The 13,792-nt window shown below is 44.3% G+C and overlaps 1 protein-coding gene across 3 annotated transcripts in view; it reads right to left on the minus strand.

Annotated features, from left to right (window-relative positions):
- Positions 1-13,436, minus strand: part of LOC115204586 (serine/threonine-protein kinase TAO1-like) — a 47,682-nt gene extending 34,246 nt beyond the window's left edge. Inside the window, exons 1-7 of one of the 3 annotated variants that reach the window (XM_029770245.1) lie at positions 13,123-13,436; positions 12,903-12,983; positions 2,231-2,511; positions 1,342-1,413; positions 594-695; positions 375-420; positions 137-233 (exon numbers count right to left, since the gene is read on the minus strand). In XM_029770245.1, coding sequence (XP_029626105.1) covers positions 137-233; positions 375-420; positions 594-695; positions 1,342-1,413; positions 2,231-2,362 — 449 coding nt within the window. In that variant the 5' untranslated portion in view covers positions 2,363-2,511; positions 12,903-12,983; positions 13,123-13,436. Of the gene's footprint in view, positions 1-136; positions 234-374; positions 421-593; positions 696-1,341; positions 1,414-2,230; positions 2,512-12,119; positions 12,185-12,902 lie in introns of all 3 variants that reach the window. The other 2 variants (XM_029770244.1, XM_029770243.1) reach the window with 2 other exon arrangements.
- Positions 13,437-13,792: the final 356 nt, after the last annotated feature.

Here is a 13,792-nt window from a genome sequence, read left to right on the forward strand (position 1 = left end):
CACCACTGGGTCAGTAGGTGTAATCTCGTTGTTAGACAAGCACCACTGGGTCAGTAGGTGTAATCTCGTTGTTAGACAAGTACCACTGGGTCAGTAGGTGTAATCATGTTTCTGAATGCTCCTCTAACTGTCTCACCTGTGAATCATGTTGTGGGAGTGAAGGTAGGCCAACCCCTGCAAAGCACCGTGGGTAATGGCAGCGATCTCCATTTCCTGAAGGGGATTTTTATGAACTACAGGATGAGTGAGAGAGGATATTTTAGAAAACATTTGCTAAAAATTTGTAAAAAGACACATTGTGTCAAACACAGTCTAAATTGACCACGATGTAGTACAACACAAAAAGGAAGGTTAATGTTTCTAGAATGTTTTACCTTCTAGAACATCAGAAGCGGAGCCCAGACAGTACTCCATCACCAGCTAGACACACACAGAACACATCCAGGAAGAAAACAGGTCCATGGTATATACACCTGAAACATCTCAACGGGAGTTTTAACCTCAAAATGTGTGCGAGGGTGTGTTTTTCTGGGTTTCATAGGTAGTAGGCCTTCATACACTACCGTGTGTGTGTGTGTTTGTGTGTGTCTTACCCATGCTGTGTGTTCTCGTAGGTAGCAGCCCTTGTACTCTATGCTGTTGGGATGTTGAATCCTCTGGAGAAACTTCACCTCTTTTATAATGTCCTGCCATTTCTGAGAGAGATATTGTTTTATTTTAAAAAAATACCTATATCGGCCCAAAATTAAAATGAAAAACAAAGAAAGAGTGAGAGAAAGAGGGAGGGAGAGTGTGAAAAGAGAATACATTTTTTTAAAGAATAAACCATATAAAGAAAGACTTAATATATTTCTGTGGAGACATGGTGAAACTACAAATGAGTTCTTGGTCAACCAACACACCTGGGGAAATAAGATGGGTGCAGAGTGACTACTCAGATCACTCTGAATGAACACAACACATACAGAGAACCCTGGAGGTCTCCATCAAGTGTTTGTTCTCATACGTGACATACATACGGAATGGTGTCTGTCTGTCTGTCTACTGGGGTGGTTTTCTTCGTACACAGATTAGGTGTAATCTGATTACAGCTAATCTGAAATTACGAGGAGAGCGAGGCGAAAGTGAAAGTGTATGAGAGCTGTGGGGTGACCTTGGAGATAATTGTGTTCAGCTCACATATTTCTATCGGAGAGTGTGTGTGTATGTGTGTGTGTTAACTCAATCTGGTGCAGCGCAACATTTCTCAAGTGTGCCGTCTGAGATGTGCGTTTCTGTTGTCCCTGTCGAAATAAACTTCATAAAGAAAAACAGGGAGGAATGTGTAGCAGTCCGTCTCACCTCGTTGGACTGCTTCCCGCTGTAGGACATCTTCTTGATGGCCACCACCTCGGTAGTTCGCACATCCCGCGCCTTAGACACAGAACACACACAGGCCTTAGACACAGAACACACACAGGCCTTAGACACAGAACACACACACAGGCCTTAAGACACAGAGTAAACACACAGGCCTGAGACACAGACAGTAAACACACAGGCCTTAGACACAGACAGAGTAAACACACAGGCAGAGTAAACACACAGGCCTTAGACACAGACAGTAAACACACAGGCCTTAGACACACACAGAGTAAACACACAGGCCTTAGACACACACAGAGTAAACACACAGGCCTTAGACACAGAGAGAACACAGGTGGAACAGTAGGACTATTACAGCACAGGAATCGGTGTGTGTGCGTTCAAGTGATGTGTGTGAGATGTGGTGTGCGTGTTTGAGTGTGTGATGTGCGTGTTTGAGTGTGTGTGTGATGTGCGTGTTTGAGTGTGTGTGATGTGGTGTGCGTGTTTGAGTGTGTGTGTGTGTGAGATGTGGTGTGCGTGTTTGAGTGTGTGCGTGTTTGAGTGTTTGAGTGTGTGCGTGTGAGTGTGCGTGTGTTTGAGTGTGTGTGTGATGTGGTGTGCGTGTGTTTGAGTGTGTGTGTGATGTGGTGTGCGTGTGTTTGAGTGTGTGTGTGATGTGGTGTGCGTGTTTGAGTGTGTGATGTGCGTGTTTGAGTGTGTGTGTGTGTGATGTGCGTGTTTGAGTGTGTGTGATGTGGTGTGCGTGTTTGAGTGTGTGAGATGTGGTGTGCGTGTTTGAGTGTGTGAGATGTGGTGTGCGTGTTTGAGTGTGTGAGATGTGGTGTGCGTGTTTGAGTGGGTGTGTGTTTGAGTGTGTACATACAAAGTAGACTGCTCCAAAGCTGCCATGACCTATCTCTCTGAGGTCAGAGAACAGTTTCTCAGGGTCTTCCTTGAAGAACAGCTCGGCTACATCCGGGTTCTTCAGACTGCCCGCCCGCACAGTGGAGGGCATGCTGGGTAATGTAGTTTTCTGTCTCCCGGCAAGGCGGGGGCAGGGGCCAGAGGACTATCTGGCCGTTGGAGCGCAGCTGGGTCTATGCCAGAGCAGCTGACAACTCATCTGCCAGTGGGGAGGAGCCAGAGGGGCCGGAGCATGGGCATCTTGAGGGAGGGGGAAGAGGAAGAGTATGTAAGAAGAATATGGGGGGGGGGGGGGGGACAGCTTCGTTACTCCGCTTAGAGCAACATTGGATCAAACATTGCCTCTCACTCAGCTTAACCTCATCCCCAGGCTATTGTGCACAGCGTGGGAGTGTCCATAGAATTCTATGGGAGTGGTCTTATGCAGTAAAATATGTCATTTAATCGAACCAAAAGGACTGCGTGGCTAAGGGAAAGTTGTTGTGGTAGATTAAGTCGATTAAGCCAATGGCTATGCGTTTGATGAGTTGGTCATTAAAATGTTCAAAACTCACTACATTAAATTACACCTGGGAATTCTGGGAAATTTACTGGACTTTTCCATCCAGTAGATCTTTAAAACTACTGGTCTGGGCGAGCAGACACACAAACATCATGTGGATTAATCATTGATTTAACATCCAGGTTTAAACTAGGCTATTGCCTTAATGAGAGACAGAAGTGGGGTCAGAGTGCAGTGAGGGATTCAGTGTGTGTGCGTGTGCATCATTGAGTCACGTATTGATGAGGTGTGTGTGTGTGTGTATTTCACTGAGTGTATTGATAAGTGTGTGTGTGTGTGTGTGTGAGTGAGAGAGCACTTTGAGTTCTTCTGGGACTGAAACATCAGCCTCTGATGTGCAAATCACCACAGCTGTAGTACCACAGCAAAGCTCTCAATAAAACACACACCATTATGGATTAGGGATGTGTGTGTGTGTAAGAGAGAGAGAATGAGTGACATTTTGTGTTGACATTTGAAATGTCTTTATTGTTTTTGGAACTTCTGTGAGTGTAATTTGTTTATTATCTGTTTCACTAGCTTTGGCAATGTAAACATGTTTCCCATGCCAATAAAGCCCTTAAATTGAATTCACACACAAACATCAAATTGATCAGAAATACAGTGCAGACACTGTTAATGTTGTAAATGACTATTGTAGCTGGAAATGGCAGATTTCTTTATGGAATATCTACATAGGCGTACAGAGGCCCGTTATCAGCAACTATCACTCCTGTGTTCCAATGGCACGTTGTGTTAGCTAATCCAAGTTTATCATTTTAAAAGGCTAATTGATCATTAGAAAACATTTTTGCAATTATGTTAGCACAGCTGAAAACTGTTGTTCTGATTAAAGAAGCAATAAAACTGTCCTTCTTTAGACGAATTGAGTATCTGGAGCATCAGTATTTGTGGGTTCGACTACAGGCTCAAAATGGCCAGAAACAAATAACTTTCTTCTGAAACTCGTCAGTCTATTCTTGTTCTGAGAAATGAAGGCTATTCCATGCGAGAAATTGCCAAGAAACTGAAGATCTCGTACAACGCTGTGTACTACTCCCTTCACAGAACAGCGCAAACTGGCTCAAACCAGAATAGAAAGAGGACTCGGAGGCCCCGGTGCACAACTGAGCAAGAGTAAAAGTACATTAGAGTGTCTAGTTTGAGAAACAGACGCCTCACAAGTCCTCAACCGTTTCCAGCTACAATAGTCATTTACAACATTAACAATGTCTACACTGTATTTCTGATCAATTTGATGTTATTTCTAAAGTGACCCCAAACTTTTGAACGGTAGTGTAGGTAGGAATAAAGTGGCTTGGCAACAGGATAGATAATAAACAGTAACAGCAGCGTATGTGATGAGTCAAAAGAGTTAACGCAAAAAGGGTCAATGCAGATTGTTAAATAGTTAACCAAATAGCTACCCAGATGAACTATTTAGCAGTCTTTTTGGCTAGGGGTTAGAAGCTGTTCAGGGTCCTGTTGGTTTTCTCCTACCGCACGACAAGCGTGGAACCGTCTATGACTTGAGTGGCTGCAGTCTATGACCATTTTTAGGTCCTTCCTCTGACATCGCCTGGTATAGAGGTCCTGGATGGCAGGGAACTCGGCCCCAGAGGTGTACTGGGCCATACGCACTACAGGGCTGTTACGCTGACCGTATTACCACCAGTCATGAGTCATAAAGGCAGTCAAATTCCACCTGACCGTTTAGTCGAGGTAACTAGGCTTCTTCAATCTCTGATGCTGCTGATGGTCATTAGTAGCCTACCAAACTTGCTAACTGCCTGGTACTCAGCACTCCATTGTCCCTCCAATAACTCTGACATCAATGCAAATGTATTCAAAAATCTTATCAAAACACTTCATGAGAGCCCATGAGCTCATGTTGGGCAACATTTCTATAGGCTGTGGAATTGTGTGAGAAAACAGAGTGATGGGCTCTATTAAAAAGAGGAGGATCCCATCAGCTTTCTATAGGCTAGGCCCATTATATTTATTTTTCAACTTTCCTAATATTAAGCACATTGCTTCTCTTTACAACAGGAGTATAGCCTACCTGGCTGGCATGAAAATGAACCATGGGAAAAGCGTCCTCCATTCGCTATTAAAATGCATAGATGGTCATGTATTTTTTTCCCTGAACCTGTTTCCAGACAGGTGCATGATAACGGTCCATTCTAAAAATCTACATTTTATACACATATTACTTAGTATATGGAATATGAAACATTGTTTCTATTTGAAGAAAGAAAAGTACATTTACACATTAGTGTTAGGCAGTTTGTTGTGGTATAAGGTGTTATGGATCACAAAGAAGGCATATCAAAACCGTCGGACAAATTGACGTTCAACGTTGAGACGACCTATTCCCACCGTCACTAAGGTCATGCGCACCATCACTAAGGTCATGCGCAACATCACTAAGGTCATGCGCACCACTTTCAATGAGAGGCAATGCTTACACTTCTAACCCCAGTTACTGCTAGTGGAATGATCACCGTGCTCATCAATCCCTGCTAAAGGGGGTTGAGACGGAAAATGATCAAATACTGCTGTACCTAATATATTAGTGCCTGTAAAACACTAAAAAGGTAGGTTTATTATACATTTAAAAAAATTGTTCATGTTGGAAATATTCAAAAAGCTCAGAAAATAGTTGCCTCAGTTTTCTAAGTAGAACGAAAACAATAGGTTTTACAGTGTGTACAGGATGAAACCAGAGAGTAAAAAGACAACTGACCAATCAACATAATATAATTCATACCCCGTCAACAGAGAAAGTAGGCCTAGAGAGAGCAGAAGCTGTCAACCAATCAACACAGCAGTTCTGGCCTGAATCAGTGCATAAAACACAGTCCATGGACAGTCATAGTAGAGAGACAAACCTAGGAGGATTTACCCCTTCTCACACACAGTCACACACAGTCACACACACTAGCTCCTCTGTCATTAGGATAAAGCCAGTGTTTAGCCTAACTCTCACTATGCTACCACATCACTAGTCAAATCAAAGTTTATTGGTCGTACACAGCTTAGCAACGTTATAGAGGGTGCAGTGAAACGCTTATGTTTATTTTTATCTATCCTTTTTATCTCCAATTTCGTGGAATCCAATTGGTAGTTACAGTCTTGTCTCATCGCTGCAACTCCCCTACGGACTCTGGAGAGGCGAAGGTCGAGAGCCGCTCGTCCTCCAAAACACGACCCAACCAAGCCGCACTGCTTCTTGACACACTGCCCACTTAACCCGGAAGTCAGACGCACCAATGTGTCGGAGGAAACACCGTACAACTGGTCAACCGTGTCAGCGAGCATGTGCCCAGCCCGCCACAGGAGTCGCTAGAGCGCGATGGGACATCCCGGGACGGCCAAACCCTCCCCTAACCCAGACAACGCTGGGCCAATGGTGCGTCGCATCATGGGTCTCCCGGTAGCAGCCGGTTGAGACACAGCCCAGTATCAAACCAGGATCTGTAGTAACGCAGCTAGCACTGCGATGCAGTGCCTTAGACCGCTGCGCCACTTGGGAGGCCCCTGAAATGCTTATGTTACTAGCTCCAAACAATCCAGTCAAATGTCAAAAAGTACACAAATTATCAAAATGTTTAAATAAAAGCACAAGAAATCGTGAAATGGCTGAAGCAATTTGGTAACGGAATAGACTATAATACAACAAGGGTAGACTTTACCGTAAAATGCTTACTTACAAGCCCTTAACCAACAGTGCAGTTCAAGAAGAAGAAAATATTTACCAAGTAGGCTAAAATAAAAAGTCATAATACAAAGTAACACAATAAGAATAACAAGGATATATCCAGGGGGCACCGGTACCGAGTCAGTGTGCAGGCTAGTTGAGGTCATCTGTACATGTAGGTGGGGTTCACAGTGCGGACAGAACCGAGGTGGCCAATTTGGATACAATCAATTAGCTTTATTTCTGAGAGATCAAATTATTTAGGTCAACAAAATACATTTTGAAGGAAGGCTAATCTTATCTGTTTCTAACCACAAACAATTTCAGAACCGTCTGAATTGGTGGGTGTTGAAAATGTACCCAGGGTCACTGTATGTGTCCTGGGGTGGACTGGCTGGCTGAGAGGGTTTTTTCTGGATAGCTGAGAGGGTGTTTCTGAGCATGGCAGTGTTTCACTGGGACAGAGGCTGCTGCTACGGTGGGTTATGTCAGGTGGCAACTGATATAGAGCGGGGGAGGGGGGGGGGGGTCAGGATAACAACACTGATCCCTGTGGACTGTACTGTGTGGCGGGCCGAGAGAACAGGCTTTACCACACTCCCTCTCTGATCCCTTTTTCCTGGGAGATGAATAAATCCTTTAGACTATAGTACTGTCAGTGTGGCAACAGTGACCAGGCCTGAAGCGGTTATAACACATAGTAGAACACAAACATTAACAGGCTGTTACGCTACCTACCCACGTAGCTCAACTAGGACGCTACCTACCCACGTAGCTCAACTAGGACGCTACCTACCCACGTAGATCAACTAGGACGCTACCTACCCACGTAGCTCAACTAGGACGCTACCTACCCACGTAGCTCAACTAGGACGCTACCTACCCACGTAGCTCAACTAGGACGCTACCTACCCACGTAGCTCAACTAGGACGCTACCTACCCACGTAGCTCAACTAGGACGCTACCTACCCACGTAGCTCAACTAGGACGCCACCTACCCACGTACCTCAACTAGGACGCCACCTACCCACGTACCTCAACTAGGACGCCACCTGCCCACGTACCTCAACTAGGACGCCACCTACCCACGTAGCTCAACTAGGACGCCACCTACCCACGTAGCTCAACTAGGACGCCACCTACCCACGTAGCTCAACTAGGACGCCACCTACCCACGTAGCTCAACTAGGACGCCACCTACCCACGTAGCTCAACTAGGACGCCACCTACCCACGTAGCTCAACTAGGACGCCACCTACCCACGTAGCTCAACTAGGATGCTACCTACCCACGTACAGTTGAAATCAGAAGTTTACATACACTTAAGCTGGAGTCATTAAAACTTGTTTTTTCAACCACTCCACAAATTTCTTGTTAACAAACTATAGTTTTGGCAAGTCGGTTAGGACATCTACTTTGTGCATGACAAAAGTAGATTTCCAACAATTGTTGACAGACAGATTATTTCACTGTATCACAATTCCAGTGGGTCAGAAGTTTACATACACTAAGTTGACTGTGCCTTTAAACCGCTTGGAAAATTCCAGAAAATGATGTCACGGCTTTAGAAGCTTCTGATAAATGGTGTCAATTAGCCTGAGTCAATTGGAGGTGTACCTGTGGATGTATTTCAAGGCCTACCTTCAAACTCAGTGCCTCTTTGCTTGATATCATGGGAAAATCAAAAGAAATCAGCCAAGACCTCAGGAGAAAAATTGAAGACCTCTACAAGTCTGGTTCATCCTTTTGGAGCAATTTCCAAATGCCTGAAGGTACCACCTCCATCTGTACAAACAATAGTATGCAAGCACAAACACCATGGGACCACGCAGCCGTCATACCGCTCAGGAAGGAGACGCTTTCTGTCTCCTCGAGATGAACGTACTTTGATTTGCACTTTTCGCACCAATCTCAGAACAACAGCAAAGGACCTTGTGAAGATGCTGGAGGAAACAAGTACAAAAGTATCTATATCCACAGTAAAACGAGTCCTAGATCGACAAAACCTGAAAGGCCGCTCAGCAAGGAAGAAGCCACTGCTCCAAAACCGCCATAAAAAAGCCAGACTACGGTTTGCAACTGTACATGGGGACAAAGATTGTACTTTTTGGAGAAATGTCCTCTGGTCTGATGAAACAAAAATATAACTGTTCGGCCATAATGACCATCGTTATGTTTGGAGGAAAAGGGGGGAGGCTCGCAAGCCGAAGAACACCATGCCAACCGTGAAACACAGGGGTGGCAGCATCATGTTGTGGGGGTGCTTTGCTGCAGGAGGGACTGGTGCACTTCACAAAATAGATGACATCATGAGGAAAGAAAATTATGTGGATATATTGAAGCAACATCTGAAGACATCAGTCAGGAAGTTAAAGGTTGGTTGCAAGTGGGTCTTTCAAATGGACATTGACCCCAAGCATACTTCCAAAGTTGTGGCAAAATGGCTTAAGGACAACAAAGTCAAGGTATTGGAGTGGCCATCACAAAGCCCTGACATCAATCCCATAGAAAATTGTGTGCAGAACTGAAAAGGCGTGTACGAGCAAAGAGGCCTACAAACCTGACTCAGTTAAACCAGCTCTGTCAGGAGGAATGGGCCAAAATTTACCCAACTTATTGTGGGAAGCTAGTGCAAGGCTACCTGAAACATTTGACCCAAGTTAAACAATTTGAAGGCAATGCTACCAAATACTAATTGAGTGTATGTAAACTTCTGACCCACTGGGAATGTGATGAAAGCTGAAATAAATATTTCTCTCTACTGTTATTCTGACATTTCACATTTTCCTACAGTGAGGGAAAAAAGTATTTGATCCCCTGCTGATTTTGTACAATTGCCCACTGACAAAGAAATTATCAGTCTATAATTTTAATGGTAGGTTTATTTGAACAGTGAGAGACAGAATAACAACAAAAAAATCCAGAAAAAACACATGTCAAAAATGTTATAAAATTATTTGCATTTTAATGAGGGAAATAAGTATTTGACCCCTCTGCAAAACATGACTTAGTACTTGGTGGCAAAACCCTTGTTGGCAATCACAGAGGTCAGACGTTTCTTGTAGTTGGCCACCAGGTTTGCACACATCTCAGGAGGGATTTTGTCCCACTCCTCTTTGCAGATCTTCTCCAAGTCATTAAGGTTTTGAGGCTGATGTTTGACAACTCGAACATTCAGCTCCCTCCACAGATTTTCTATGGGATTAAGGTCTGGAGACTGGCTATGCCACTCCAGGACCTTAATGTGCTTCTTCTTGAGCCACTCCTTTGTTGCCTTGGCCGTGTGTTTTGGGTCACTGTCATGCTGGAATACCCATCCACGACCCATTTTCAATGCCCTGGCTGAGGGAAGTGGTTCTCACCCAAGATTTGACGGTACATGGCCCCGTCCATCGTCCCTTTGATGCGGTGAAGTTGTCCTCTCCCCTTAGCAGAAAAACACCCCCAAAGCATAATGTTTCCACCTCCATGTTTGACGGTGGGGATGGTGTTCTTGGGGTAATAGACAGCATTCCTCCTCCTCCAAACACAGTGAGTTGAGTTGATGCCAAAGAGCTCCATTTTGGTCTCACCTGACCACAACACTTTCACCCAGTTGTCCTCTGAATCATTCAGATGTTCATTAGCAAACTTCAGACGGGCATGTATATGTGCTTTCTTGAGCAGGGGGACCTTGCGGGCGCTGCAGGATTTCAGTCCTTCACAGCGTAGTGTGTTTCCAATTGTTTTCTTGGTGACTATGGTCCCAGCTGCCTTGAGATCACTGACAAGATCCTCCCGTGTAGTTCTGGGCTGATTCCTCACTGTTCTCATGATCATTGCAACTCCACGAGGTGAGATCTTGCATGGAGCCCCAGGCCAAGGGAGATTGACAGTTCTTTTGTGTTTCTTCCATTTGCGAATAATCGCACCAACTGTTGTCACCTTCTCACCAAGCTGCTTGGCAATGGTCTTGTAGCCCATTCCAGCCTTGTGTAGGTCTACAATCTTGTCCCTGACATCCTTGGTGAGCTCTTTGGTCTTGGCCATGGTGGAGAGTTTGGAATCTGATGGATTGATTGCTTCTGTGGACAGGTGTCTTTTATACAGGTAACAAACTGAGATTAGGAGCACTCCCTTTAAGAGTGTGCTCCTAATCTCAGCTCGTTACCTGTATAAAAGACACCTGGGAGCCAGAAATCTTTCTGATTGAGAGGGGGTCAAATACTTATTTCCCTCATTAAAATGCAAATCATTTTATAACATTATTGACATGCGTTTTTGTGGATTTTTTTGTTGTTATTCTGTCTCTCACTGTTCAAATAAACCTACCATTAAAATTATAGACTGATCATTTCTTTGTCAGTGGGCAAACGTACAAAATCAGCAGGGGATCAAATACTTTTTTCCCCTCACTGTAACTGACCTAAGACAGGGTCTTCTTACTAGGATTAAATGTCAGGAATTGTGAAAAACTGAGTTTAAATGTATTTGGCTAAGGTGAATGTAAACTTCCGACTTCAACTGTAGCTGAACTACGATGCTACCTACCCACGTAGCTCAACTATGACGCTACCGACCCTTGTAGCTAAACTATGACGCTACCGACACTTGCAGCTAAATTCCATCGAGAGCATCCTGACCGGTTGCATCACCACCTGGTATGGCAACTGCTTGGCCTCCGACCGCAAGGCACTACAGAGGGTAGTGCGTAAGGCCCAGTAAATCACTGGAGCCAAGCTTCCTGCCATCCAGGACCTCTATACCAGGCGATGTCAGAGGAAAGCCCTAAAAACTGTCAAAGACTCCAGCCATCCTAGTCATAGACTGTTCTCTCTGCTACTGCATGGCAAGCGGTACCGGAGCGCCTAGTCTAGGTCCAAAAGGCTTCTTAACAGCTTCTACCCCCAAGCCTGAACAGCTAATCAAATGGCTACCCAGACTAATTGTATTGCCCCCCCTCCCCCCTTTACACTGCTGCTACTCTCTGTTTATTATCTATGAATAGTTACTTTAATAACTCTACCTACATGTACATACTACCTCAATTACCTCGACTAACTGGTGCACTTATTTTTCTTAAAACGGCATTGTTGGTTAAGGGCTTGTAAGTAAGCATTTCACTGTAAGGTCTACACCTGTTGTATTTGGCGCATGTGACAAATACAGTTTTATTTAAACTCTCACTGGTCTAGTGATGGACGACACTTCAAATCATTGTGTGCAGATGTGAGGACAGCGTGTGGTTAACTACCTTATATCACTGGTTGTGATATAACCTACTGTACATTCAAATTCCTAGAAAGCCAAGTGTTTGAATGCAATGTTGTTAATCAATGCAAAAGGTTTGCATTGTTAACGAAGAAAAAAAAAAAAAGTGTTCTTGATTTGTCATTCCCAACACTTCACCTTAATGTGTAGGAAGGACGTGAAGGGGAGTTGTTACCAACTTACATTTATGATGCTATTGTCTAACAAATGAAAACAACATAATCGTTATTTAGAGATGTTTTCCATTAAGTACAGTTTGTCACAATTTGGAGTGTGCAATACTGGCGAACAGGCATAGTCAAGGCCGAGAAATAATGTTACGCAATGTCAACACAGAAATTAGGAATGTGACTCACGTCACTGCCCACAAACAAGTCAGCAACCGCCAGGAATGAATGCAGGCGTACAAGGAAGACATACCCTGAAACGACAATACATTTGTCAAGCTGCTTGTTTGCTGGCTGTAAACATTAAAACCTAGCAACACTTAGGACATAAACTAGTGCTATTTCAGTTCACAGTTTAGACCGAGTGGTTGACATTGGTCGTGAAGCTACTGTGTTTCTGATCGCCTCAGCCATGATTTACAGTCGAGTTGAACAGTGAGGAAAAAACACGAAGGAGTGTCACATCAAAACGACCTGTCTACATTATTAGAGGATTCGCTAGTTAGCTATCTGGCTAGTAAAACAGCAGACGTTAGCCGTTACAAGCCAGTATTTATCGCTAGACGAACGTTACCTAGCTAGCCATGTCCTTCCCAGCATTTGACAATCTGTCTTGTCATTTAGCTGCCATTGAATTGTTTACAAGTTAAAAGGAGACATTCGCTTCATAGCGTATCAAAAGTTAGCTCGTTAGTTAGCCATCTAGCTAGTTAGCCATGTCCATTGGTTATCATTCCCCAATTCACAAACGTTAGAGCAAAGATTCCTCTCTGACTAAAGTTAGCTAGTTGGATGTCATCGAGCTAACATTAACCATCCACGTCGTAAGCTAACTAACGTTACAGCATTAATGATGTTGTCTAACCAGCTGATCAAGTTGGCTAACTAAGAAGCCTAGCTAGCAGGCAAGTTATCCAGATAAACACATTTCTCACCAGCAGAAGTTGGCTTGAATGCACAGCGGACACTTACCTGTCAGAGGCCAGGTTCAGTTAGAATAACGGGAGCAAATGTCCAACAAGGCAGGGAAGGGCGCAACAAACTGACTCGAGTCTGGAGGTGGAGCACAGATTGGAGTTTTGTTAGCTAGCCTTTTCCAGGTTGTACGATGCCGACTCGTTGTGTTTGGTCAACCGAATAACAAGTGTAATGTGTGTACAGTAAGGCCAGTCGAGGCCCTGAAAATAACTACCAATAGCTGGGTAATAAACCAGTCAGCCAACGAAGTTCTCCACTCCTCCCAATCAGTTTCCAAAGATGGCGGCGGCGAGAATTCACCTCCTCCTTACTACCGTGACAATCATAGGGCAAAAATATGTAAAAACATCCACAACTCTGTTAAAACTGAAAAGCGACAGTCAGCCCTAGTTCTGACTAAAACGATTAGTGTGCCGCACTTGGGTGGCCTTGTCGCTGTTTACCCCCGGGTGGGTGCTGAAGTTACTGTCACCTCCTCTCCGTGCTAGCTATCCCCCTGCGAAACATCCAGCCAAGATCCGCAATCTGAATCCTCCCTGAATCCTTCCTCCCTGAATCCTCCCTCCCTGTTGCCAAGTTGGCGGGGCGTGACAACACAACAGGGAATTCGTAGTTGGTTATGAGTAAAGCACACAAGTTGGTGGTGGTTGACAGTCAGGGTAGATTCACAGTCATGTTCCGAATACCTATCAAATAATATATAATTAATTTTATGTTCTCAAATGTTCAAGTCTAGTTCAACATTCAAAGTAAACACACACAATCCACTTCATTGCCTGGAAACCCGGTGTTGAATTGCATTGAATTCTACGCCAGGAAGAAAATGATTTTGAATCAGGAACATTTCCTCTAATGACCTCAACGAGCCAGAATGTTGAATACAT

Source organism: Salmo trutta, chromosome 12, assembly GCF_901001165.1.
Source record: "Salmo trutta chromosome 12, fSalTru1.1, whole genome shotgun sequence".
Lineage (NCBI taxonomy): Eukaryota > Metazoa > Chordata > Actinopteri > Salmoniformes > Salmonidae > Salmo > Salmo trutta.